This window comes from Leuresthes tenuis, unplaced genomic scaffold, assembly GCF_036924035.1.
Source record: "Leuresthes tenuis unplaced genomic scaffold, fLeuTen1.0.hap1 SCAF_2, whole genome shotgun sequence".
In the NCBI taxonomy this organism is placed as follows: Eukaryota; Metazoa; Chordata; class Actinopteri; order Atheriniformes; family Atherinopsidae; genus Leuresthes; species Leuresthes tenuis.
This window is the reverse complement of record NW_027325356.1, coordinates 27075232-27086087: the sequence shown is the minus strand read 5'-3', so window position 1 is coordinate 27086087 and position 10856 is coordinate 27075232. Positions and strand designations below refer to the sequence as shown.

The following is a 10856-nucleotide window of genomic DNA, read 5'->3' as shown; positions in this document are numbered from 1 at the left end:
GAAATACAACAACAACAAAAAAATCAAAAGTAGAGAAAATGAGTTACATGGTTAGTCAGCAGTTACACTGTTGATAGTTTCCTATCAATAGCAGAGATGATTGTTTTACAAATAAATTAACAAATATTAATTAGGCTGAAAGAACGGTAAATATTCAGGACAAATGTGGAGTCAGGGGGTAATGGAAAGATCACATGCGGGGTATTTGTTTGGTGGTTTTGATGCGTCACTAAGGGCGTGCTCCTCACAACAAGCTCTATATAATTCTGTGATCTCCGCTACTGAACACACAAAGCATCTCTGCAGCCACTTGTTGCACACACCAGATTTAGTCGAAGAGATCTCGTCTTTGAAAATGCAGGCTGAGGAATACAATCGCAGAGGTAATCTTTTACTGCTCATTTTGACCATGTTAATGTTATATTCCAGTGCAAATGAACCAGCGAACAGTAATAGAAATAAATGTATGTAAATTGGAGTCACTCACATTACAGTGTTACTGATCAGGTAAGGAGCTGGTGGACTACATCACACAGTACCTGAGCTCCATCAGGGAGAGGAGGGTCATTCCTGATGTGAAACCAGGTTACATGCGAGATCTTCTTCCTGACACCGCACCTACTGAACCGGAGGACTGGGAGAATATCTTCAATGACATTGAGAGAGTCATCATGCCAGGAGTAAGTTCAGCAAGTTTAAATATTCTATTCTGAATCCATGTTACTCGCTTAGTTCACTCAAAATTATTTTGAAATCACCTTTAAGGAGAATATTTTCTCATGTTTTTTCCCAGGTGGTTCACTGGCAGAGCCCCCACATGCATGCCTACTACCCCAGTCTGACTTCATGGCCCTCTATGCTTGGGGACATGCTGGCCGACGCCATCAACTGTGTTGGGTTCACATGGGTAAGTGGATAATGTGCTACACTACAACAGCAGGGATAACACATTATTAAAAGCACCATTTTGATTGATTATACTATGTGTCTTGGTTTTAAACAGGCCTCCAGCCCGGCATGTACTGAACTGGAAATGAACGTGATGGACTGGCTGTGTAAAGCACTGGGGCTCCCCCTCTTTTTCCTGCACCACCATCCTGACAGCGGAGGTGGAGGCATCCTACAGGTTTGCAGCACTATTAGTTGATAAGCCCCAAACCTACACTGTACAGTTGTCTGTTTTAATTGAAAGCTCATTTTGCTGTCTCTTCGACCTGACTCTCCACTTAGAGCACAGTCAGTGAGAGCACACTGGTTGCTCTGCTGGCAGCCAGGAAAGACAAAATTCTGCAGCTACGGGCTGAACTGGACCAGGAGGTGGACGACTCAGTCCTAAATTCAAGACTGGTAGCGTATGCTTCGGAACAGGTCAGTCACTTCGTTTTCGGCAACTTATCAGTCAGATGAAATGAACAAAGATCTGATATGTGACTAATTTTACAGGCTCATTCCTCAGTTGAGAAAGCAGGTCTAATCTCACTGGTAAAGATAAGGTTTCTTCCCACGGATGAGCAGTTATCTCTAAGGGGAGACACTTTAAAACAAGCCATTCAGGAGGACAGGAGGAGGGGACTGGTCCCTTTCATGGTACTTTTTTAAAAACATATTTTAGTTGATATCATACATGTTACACGTTGTTGTTACTGTTTTCAACGAGATATGTCATAAAACTAGAATAACATTCAGTCGGTTATGGACATTTAGCAGCCTTTATCTAAGTCATGGTACTGCCTGTTGATCATTTATATACAAACAGCCTGTTTCTGACACTTACTGCAGGGCACATGATTACAAAACTGTTCTTTTCTTGACAACCATACTGGCTGTTGTAATTTGCCAGAAATCTAACACATGCAATTATTTTTAACAGCATACTGTAAAACCCCTAAAGCTTTCTTAGATGTGCTGATATGAAAAAGTTTACTATTGTTTCTGGTTACACTTTAACACTTTAACAGTTGCAGAAAGTGCCCCAGTTTATATCCTCAACTTCTTCCATACCTGGACTTTTTTAAAACTCCTCTTATGTGCATCTTTAAATTGTTGGTTCATTTTGGTAGGAAAGATTGGAAAACAATCACACACGAAGAATCTGGGAAAACACATCTCTGTTCAGTTTTTATTATGATTAACTCTGCAATTGTAACTTGTTTAATAAGAGCAGTGTGTAGCTGGGATCCCTTAGGACTTTCAAAATCTTTATATCAAGAGAAAAATGTTTTTTAAACCATACAACTTTGTGTATCAGGATGGGAAATAATCAGTAATATAAAACACTCCAGGGGCACCTGAGTAGTCCTTTGCCAAGGACAGCAGTTCAAATAAAACATGTCACATCCTCTTCCAAACGTAAGTCAATTGCTCTATTTAGCAATTGAATTTAAAGTAATGTGAATAATATCTTTTGTTTCTTTACCTCTGCATCAAGTTTCATTCAATTTGGCATGACAGTTCTACATTATAATGTCAACAAAGAGACAAAACACAAAGAATAATCACATACATTCACCGAGGAACTGATAATGAAAAATTCAAAGAGCAAGAGAAAAAGACGAAAAACTGTACAATAGTGACATTTAATGTCACATCTTATCTGGGATTTTTTTTTCTCTCTTGTTCAGCTGTGTTCAACTTTGGGAACGACGGGAGTGTGTGCCTTCGACAAGCTGTCCGAACTGGGACCAGTCTGTGTGTCTCCAAGCTTTACTTACATATATCTCTTATTTTACCACTGTTTGTAAAGCCAAAAATGATTTTGTTAATTATATTGGGAATGAAGAAACACTGCACTTGATCCTTTCTGCAGGTAAAGAAGAGGCCCTCTGGCTTCACGTGGATGCTGCATATGCTGGCTCAGCCTACTTCTGCCCTGAGCTCCGATGGTCCCTGGAGGGCATTGAATTTGCACACTCTTTTGTTTTTAACCCTTCCAAGTGGATGATGGTTCATTTTGACTGCACAGCTTTCTGGTGAGTCATTTTGTCCTCAACAATAACTATGAAATGAAATTTGGATTTAAAAACCGCTTGACCTGATGTCGGTGCAAATCATTTGTTTCCTCAGGGTAAAGGATAGATATAAGCTCCAGCAAACCTTCAGTGTTGATCCTGTTTACCTCAGACATGAAAACTCACAGGCAGCCACAGATTTTATGGTATCATATCATCATGTATTCACTAAATCAGTGAACCATCATAAAGACAGGCTACATACAATAACACTACTTTTTTCTGTCTCTTAGCACTGGCAAATCCCTCTCAGCCGACGTTTCCGGTCTCTCAAGCTCTGGTTTGTCATGCGCTCCTTTGGGCTGAAAAACCTCCAGGCTCATATCAGACATGCAAGTGACATTTAGCCCTATTCTTGATAATTATTTTTAGAAAAATAGTAAAACATTAAACAATATGTGTCTGATGTGAGGCCCTCTGTTAAGGTGACAATCCACTGAAGCTTCAGAGTATTTCTTTTCTTTTGTTTTAGGGGATCGAGATGGCAAAGCTGTTGGAGTCTCACATAAGGAGTGATCCAAATTTTGAGGTTCCTGCTCAGAGGCATCTTGGCCTGGTGGTCTTCTGTCTGAAAGTATGCAGCACAATCTTCTAAGCTATAAAAATGCACAGAATGACTGTTTTGCTTTTTGCATGAAGCAACACATCTGTTACTGGCTAATCATTACTAAGATGTACAAGTGTTCTCGTAACACCTTGTTCAAAGGTGAGTTTGTGGAATATAGTTTTATTAAGCAAGCTCAGGTGAAGGGCAGAGTCATACTAAAATTGAACTGAACATGTCAGTGTTGAAATTTGTCTGAGATTAATAACAATGCTCTACACACAATGAGGTTTTCTTTTATTCTAGGCAGGAAATGCTTTGACCCAGGAGCTTTTGAGGAGACTGACCCGTTCGGGCACCATGTACCTCATCCCTGCAGAAATTCAAGCCAAACGCATCATCCGATTTACGGTGACCTCACAGTTCACCACTGCAGAAGACATCCTTAAGGACTGGGGCATTATATCTAAAACCGCTTCCACTCTTCTGGCTGAGATGCACGTTTTGAATAATGTTGACCAACCAAGATCAGGGGAAGATGAGGCAAAAGGAACTGCAGAAAACCAAGACTCTCATTTAGATACCACAGATGAGAAAGAAGATGCAGTCGCCCAACTGGAAAAGGCTCAAGTGGAGCTGTGGATTGACAAGAACTGGAATCGACCTAGAAGACCAATGCGCTCTCTTAGCTGCAACAGCGAGCCTCTGCCTTACACGTACATTGGGCCCCTGTCTGGCTACGACTGTGAAACAAGGTCTGGTTTTAAAGATGCTGCAGGGGGCCTGCCCCTGCCAACAACAACAGGATCTGGCCCTTTGTATAAGATTACTGAGATGCCTTCAAATGTTCTGGGCAAACGGGTGCTAAAAAAGTTGACAAAGTTCTACAGCGTGCCTAGTTTCTGCAACCAGTGGGTGCAATGTGGTCAGCAGCAACTGTGCTGCCCTTTGAAGGTTTCACAGGCACCTCAAAAACACCTGTCCTCCACCTGTGAAGAATGAACTCTATGCCCACTTCTCCTGTTGCCAACACAGCTCCCTCTACTGCTCCACTGGAAACTGCTGCAGCAACTATAATGTTCCCGAAAGCAATGAACTGTAGCACACACCTACACAGTAATTCTGTTATTGATAATGAAGCAGTTTACTTCTGCATCGGCTGTGCTGATACTGAGCCTGCACAGACAGCCACTGGCAATTTGATTATCACAAAATTAAAGTTACAAGAATGCGGGGTTGCTTTTCTCATTTATTATCTTTTTTGTTTGGTTTTGTTTTAATTATCAAAACGTTTCCCTCTGAAATAGTCATGCACCAAATATTCCCAACACAAAATATAATAGCTCATGTGCTGTATATAAATGCTCACTTTACAGGCCATTTGTCATTATTTTTGCATCCTGTACTGCCTAAAAATTAAAATCATTATTTGACAATCCAATAAAGATTGAAATCATTCAGAGTCTCAGTGTTCCCTCTTCTATGGCATTGAATATCTCCGGAGTCATGGGTACGTAGCCCTTGTCTTCCAAGAAGAATAAACGATTCTTGATGATGGTGGGGTTGAAACCTTCCTCGGCCAGCTTCACCTTCAGTTGCTTAAAAGTTCCCGTCACTGCCAGTGCATCCTACCCCAGAAAAAATCTAATGGTTATTGACTGGTCGCTGTGACATTTTCACATAATTTGTCATACAAGTTTGTAAAATTACCAGGACTTTGTTTACCTGTATGCGAATGAACCGTGGCCTCGCATAGCTGGGCAGGTAGTTTTTAACGTGCTGATATAAAGCTTTACCATCAAAGTCCATGTTTTCTTTCAGCTTTAGTGCTGCCATTCCAATTCTTCCTTCGTGTCCTACAGTCAACATAAAGAAAAGACTCCTATTACCACATTTTGAAGAGATTGGGAGGCAAATGTTTAATTTACAGATGGGATTTTCTAACAGTTATTATCTTATGAGTGTGTTAATATTAAATATTATGTATTCATTACCTGGCACTTTTACACCGTAGACATTCACCTCCTCAACAAAGTCCACTGTGAGCAAAATATCAGTCACCTCTGTGGTTGCCACATTTTCTCCTTTCCACCTGCATTAGATGACAGTAAAGACAGAAAACATGCTTAACACAGCTGTCATGTTTGTTTACGAAACAGATAGCTTAAATGAAAAAAACTTATTGTTTTTGATAAAATTATAACTATCATCTGACAGTAACATGCAAGACAGACAAATGGTGAAAAAAATCTGTTGACACTGCCTCGAGGCATTGCTTCTAATCCACTGTTTTGAGTGAAAATAAGAACCAGAAGGAGTCACAGTCACTTCTACAGCTGTCGTGGTTTCAAGCTTGTGCATAAATGATAGCCTCATCCTCAGCAAGGAGCGCTGGATGCAAAGCTGAAGCACAGCAGACAGGGAGAAGTAGGGTACTCCTAAATAATTTCAAGGTAAATGTCAAAATCTAAATTTTACCAAGTTCTGCTCAGTTTTAACTACTTAAAATTTAAATACCAAATGTGACAATAACAGAGTAACCTGAATGCCTGCAAGTTCTGAAACAAGATATAAAATCTGAGTTGATAAAACTGCCAGGAACACTGAATAAAATTTACCCTCAAAGGTTAAGAATCCTTCCGGTTTAGGCATTGCTCTGCCATAAGCATTTTTAACTAAACATTTCTAAGACGATTTGCAGTGGCTACTTGTCGTCATGAGGTGCATTCTGCACTTCATCATTATTTGTCAAATTTGTTCAATTGTTCTGATCCACAGACCTGAAAGTGTCTCCAATGCGGTCCTGGAAGTAAACAAATCCCTCATTGTCTATCCTTAGAAGGTCACCACTGTTAAAGTAAACGTCTCCCTTTACAAACACATCTTTGAGCTTCTTCTTCTCTGTCTGCTGCTTGTTTTTGGCATAGCCTGTGAAGAGAGATCGTTTTCCAATCTTTCCCACCAACAAACCAGTCTCTCCTGCGGGTGGAAGCAACAAACAAGATATGTTTTTAGTGAGAGATTTAACTATAAAGAAGGGAATTAGCTTTGGGGGAATGCGGCTCACCTTTTGGGACTTCAATACAAAAACCTTTAGAGTCTCTGACTGGCTCCTCTTTTTCTGTGTCATATCTTATGAGGGCATATGAATTCGACATCTGAAAACAGGTGAAGAGTAAATCATAAGGAAAAGAAGATGTATTATGGAGTAATCTATTTATGTACTATGCATGCAGTAATGATAGAAATGAACCTGCAAAGGGTCCAATCGAACTAACAACTTAACGATGGTAAATCTGACCCTACACCAAAATGCTGAGCAAATAAGTTTGATTTCTCACTTTGTACAGAAAATGCTCTCTGCCAATAGCTCCGATTTTTCCAACGTAGTTGACAAAGCCAACATTTCCTTCAGTTGCTCCGTAGCATTCACAGATACGCATGTTCCCAAATCGTTTCAGGAACTCGGCCCAGGTATCTCCCCTGATCCCGTTCCCCACAGCCACTCGTACTTTATGATCCATTTCATTTTCTCTCTGAAAGGAAAGCATTTTTACATTTTTACAAATATAAAAATCAAAAACAAAAGAATTTACAAGCTGTGTATCTAACCAATGAAAAGTGTAACAGAAACTATCAATTTCAAACAAAAATGTGTTAAGCTGCTGATTAAATTTAGCACAATATTGCTCGTAATAGATATGCAACATGAGACTGACGTTTACCTTTGGTGTGTTGCAGAGGTAACGCATGACTTCTCCTATGTACTGAATGACGGTTACATTGTACTTTCTGCAGTCGTTCCAGAAGTTGGAGGCAGAGAATTTACGTCTTAAAACAACTGTGATGCCTGGAAAGAAAGGCAAAGGTTTCAGCAGGTTAACTACAGCGCAGTGAGAGTTCACCAAGTGTTGGGAACTTTGTGAACTGAACTTTAGAACTTTGAAAAGCAAACAATGAAAATCAGAGCCAGACTCTCTGTTGTTTGAGGTCATATATCTGTTGGTTTAACCTAAAATACACCTAGCTATTATTAGGATGCAGAATAGAAACTCATATTTTTAGTTTCATATGAAGTGTGTATTACCTCTTTCTATGGCTCCACAAAGCCCCATTAGAAAACCAGAAGAGTGGTAGAGAGGCAGGTAAATGTAGATGACATCATTTGAGTGCACACCAGCAATACACTGAAGGGAAGATGACATCCATACCCTCTCGTGGTTAATTATAGCTGCCTTGGGAAGTCCTAAAAGATAAGGCCGCCTTATTACATTTTATTGTATATTTTTTACAGTGCTACATAGCTCAAGGCCACAACAAGAGAGACACAAAACAATATGAACAAAGATTACAGGTCAAGGTCAAATAGGCCTGTCAGATTACCTGTGGTCCCTGACGTGTAGATGTATAGTGCAGGAGTCTTGAGGTTCATGTTGGCCCTCAGCTCCAGTGAGAGAGGCTGATCTGAGACCTGTTTAATCTTGTCAGAGAGGCTGTCAATGCCCTCCACATCACAGTGTTCGCTGAGGATAAAGACACGGATGCCCTGCTGCCTCAAGTTGGGCAACACCTCCTCCACTGCTCCTCTCAGCTCTGAGAGAGAAACACAAAAGAGAGCTTGTAAGGCCTTCACATAGGTCAATGCAATCACGATGAGGCTACTTTAAGGAATTGCTTTATTGCAGAATTTCTTAAATTGGCTGCTGCATTAAATGGCAGCATAGAAATGTTCAACTGATTATTGGTATGGAAGAAAGCATCTCCATTGGTAAAGATTGCTTCCAGTTCAGGTTTTTATGACCAATTATCAGCAGAAAAACTTAACCTAAAATAACACGCAGAGAACACGTTTCTGGAAAGAAACAAATTTACCATCAGTTTCTGACTCCTGAAAATAAACATGACAACATTCCACGATTTGGGAACTGTGAACCACACACACACACACACACATAAACCGAGGCAGCATAAGTTAAATGAATTCCACACACAACCTGTGTCCGTTTCTTTGTCTAAGCTTACCAGCACCAACGATGAGGACCAAGGCATCGCAACAGGAGAAGCAGTGCAGCAGGGACCTGGATCTGATGTTGTAGTTGAGAAGAGCCGACACGCATCCCAGCTTGGTCAGCGCCAACCAAACCCACACGTACTGCGGTTCGTTGTCCAGAAAGAGGGCCACCGTGTCCCCCTCTTTCAGGTGGGCGTGCGTTGACAGAGCTCTGGCCACTTTGTTGCTCTCTTTGTCGGCTTGGCTGTAAGTGTAGGAGGTTCCCTCGAAAATGATAAACTTCTTGTGTGGATGCTTTTCCACTTTGTCCAGAAAGCAGTCTAAAATACTAAGAAACTTTTTCTTGAGTTTGCTCATGCGCATGCCGATGCGAATCATACTAACTGTGTAATTCAGATCTCCCCAAAAATAGGGGTTTCGCAGGTAAAGCAATATGGGCAAAATTGCCAAAACGGTACAAACGATATAGGCAATCATCATTATCCGGAGTAATGTGTCTGTCCTGCTGCTATGTGAGTACTGAAACTTTTAACATTGCGGTGGGTGGATATTCCGTTTACGCCTCCTGAACTTTGAACAACTTTCTCTTTTGTGGGTGTATCCAGGATCATGCACAGCTTCCGATTCGCGAATTTAAAGGGATGGGCATAAAAGGCCATTTCACTGCATCTTTTGCATTTTGATCGTCCTAAACTAGATCCTGTATGGAAACTACATTACTTAGACTGCTCAAATCTGGATGGAGTTATTATAAAGAGGCTGTAGATTAATTAAAACCTTGTTTGGGATTTGTGAAAATGCAGAACAGGGACGTTTTACTGCTTTTTTTGCATTCTGATCACCCTAAACCAGGTCCTGTGTGGAAACTAAAATAGTTACTCTGCTCAAATCTGGATGGAATTATTCTAAAGAGGGTACAGACTCTTTAAGACACATTTTACTATTTGTGAAAACTTCTGTGGAACACCGCAAAGTGATTTGCACCACCCAAGTGATATGTTATGGCAGCTGGCTCGTACCTGCATGACAAAACATTATGTCAGGTCAACTTAAAGTTAAAATGAATTGTTATGGTTTAGCACAAGTATATTACATTTGAATAACAATAAAAAACATGAAACAAGTGAAAAAGAAAGATAAATGTGTTGTTCACTTGATTTGAATTGCATCTAAGTCTGTAGGCTGTAGGAGGCTGTAGGATGTCCATAACACGACCTTTGTGAACTACTGATACCAGTAGAAGGCATGGCAGCCCATGCACAAAGGTACGTTGGAGTGTTGACTCATTTTGGGGCATGGATTAGCACCTCTGAAGACATGAAAGGGAGAGAAGAACAATTGACTGACATATTGGCCATCACACTTGACATTCTATAACATTTTTTCTACTACTGGAACCATCACAACTAAATAATAATCATCATTGAGGATGAGGCAGGTGTCTAACTATATTTTGTTTTTAATTGGTTAAAATTGTTAAATAGTGGTGTTATTTGTTTTCCATATGATTATTCATTTCCTAAAACTTAACATTAAAAAAAAACATGATGTAAACGGTATGATGTAAATGAAGATGTTGTGATACTTTCCAATTACCTTTTACACGGTAGAACTATGGTTATCTCATTGGCCCAACTTACTGAGCTCCTCACATCTTAAAAAAGAAAATACAATAACTGATATTACAGGTTATTACAAAAATATTTATACTTATTTTTTTCCTTTTTGAAATAGAAGGGATTCAAAATGCCAACAAATAAATTGGATGACAAAAATCTGACAAATACAAGTTTGACAATTACTCACAGGATATCAATAGAGTTATACATCCTTTCTGCAACTGGGCAGGCTGGATTTTGGCACATCTTTACAACTTTGGTTGTCAATAGGAAGTCCAGCCGAGATGCAATCATGTCCTCCTCAGTTCTAAAAGCATTCCATAGCTGTCCTTTGAATCTTCCAGTCTTGCTCAGCCACAATAATTTTCCCTGGTCCCACTCTTTTTTCTCGAAAAGCTCATGAACCTGAAGCCAGGTTGATATCTATGAGTTTAAACCTGATCTTTGCTTTAGTTCGTTTTCAATGCCTGGTCTTCTTTTAATTGCCAAATGCAGTGTGTAGAGGAGGTTGTCAACTGCTCAAGTGTTAGTGCTTGATTTTCGGTGTCCCCCTCTCCTCCCCACTGTGGACAACATCCCTGTTGTATTTGTGGTGCAGAGTGTTGAGCAGTTTCTTACTTTTGCGTTTGGGCAGATAGTCGGCCTCTTTTTGTCGGAAGGGTTCTCCAAGTTGG

The 10856-nt window shown here is 40.2% G+C and overlaps 2 protein-coding genes across 3 annotated transcripts; one reads left to right on the top strand and one right to left on the bottom strand.

The window, feature by feature from the left end:
* The first annotated feature begins 293 nt into the window (after positions 1-293).
* On the top strand, positions 294-5010 carry hdc (histidine decarboxylase). 2 transcript variants are annotated; one of them, XM_072380887.1, is made up of 12 exons: positions 294-383; positions 508-680; positions 794-907; positions 1004-1126; positions 1231-1368; positions 1444-1587; positions 2622-2688; positions 2807-2969; positions 3064-3154; positions 3242-3340; positions 3481-3582; positions 3859-5010. In XM_072380887.1, exons 1-12 carry the CDS (start codon positions 356-358, stop codon positions 4552-4554), a joined length of 1938 nt encoding a protein of 645 aa, XP_072236988.1. In that variant the 5' UTR covers positions 294-355; the 3' UTR covers positions 4555-5010. The 2 variants fall into 2 exon arrangements, with proteins under 2 accessions (XP_072236988.1, XP_072236989.1); XM_072380888.1 differs by having other exon boundaries at positions 303-383; positions 495-680.
* LOC140302115 (long-chain fatty acid transport protein 2-like) lies at positions 4782-9092 on the bottom strand. Its single transcript, XM_072380889.1, has 10 exons — positions 8575-9092; positions 7936-8145; positions 7640-7798; positions 7278-7402; positions 6894-7088; positions 6620-6710; positions 6333-6531; positions 5547-5644; positions 5278-5408; positions 4782-5180 (listed from the first exon to the last, which is right to left on the bottom strand). The coding sequence occupies exons 1-10, from the start codon at positions 9041-9043 to the stop codon at positions 5010-5012; spliced, it is 1848 nt and encodes a 615-aa protein (XP_072236990.1). The 5' UTR covers positions 9044-9092; the 3' UTR covers positions 4782-5009.
* Positions 9093-10856: the final 1764 nt, after the last annotated feature.

Excerpts from the sequence above, each read along its gene's own strand:
- hdc (XM_072380887.1), top strand. The coding sequence starts at position 356 with ATGCAGGCTGAGGAATACAATCGCAGAG. Across the intron at positions 384-507 it reads TGAGGAATACAATCGCAGAG|GTAAGGAGCTGGTGGACTAC; the intron begins GTAATCTTTTAC and ends GTTACTGATCAG. Across the intron at positions 1,127-1,230 it reads GAGGTGGAGGCATCCTACAG|AGCACAGTCAGTGAGAGCAC; the intron begins GTTTGCAGCACT and ends CTCTCCACTTAG.
- LOC140302115 (XM_072380889.1), bottom strand. The coding sequence starts at position 9,043 with ATGATGATTGCCTATATCGTTTGTACCGTTTTGGCAATTTTGCCCATA. Across the intron at positions 6,532-6,619 it reads TTGTATTGAAGTCCCAAAAG|GAGAGACTGGTTTGTTGGTG; the intron begins GTGAGCCGCATT and ends TTCCACCCGCAG. Across the intron at positions 5,645-6,332 it reads CGCATTGGAGACACTTTCAG|GTGGAAAGGAGAAAATGTGG; the intron begins GTCTGTGGATCA and ends CATCTAATGCAG.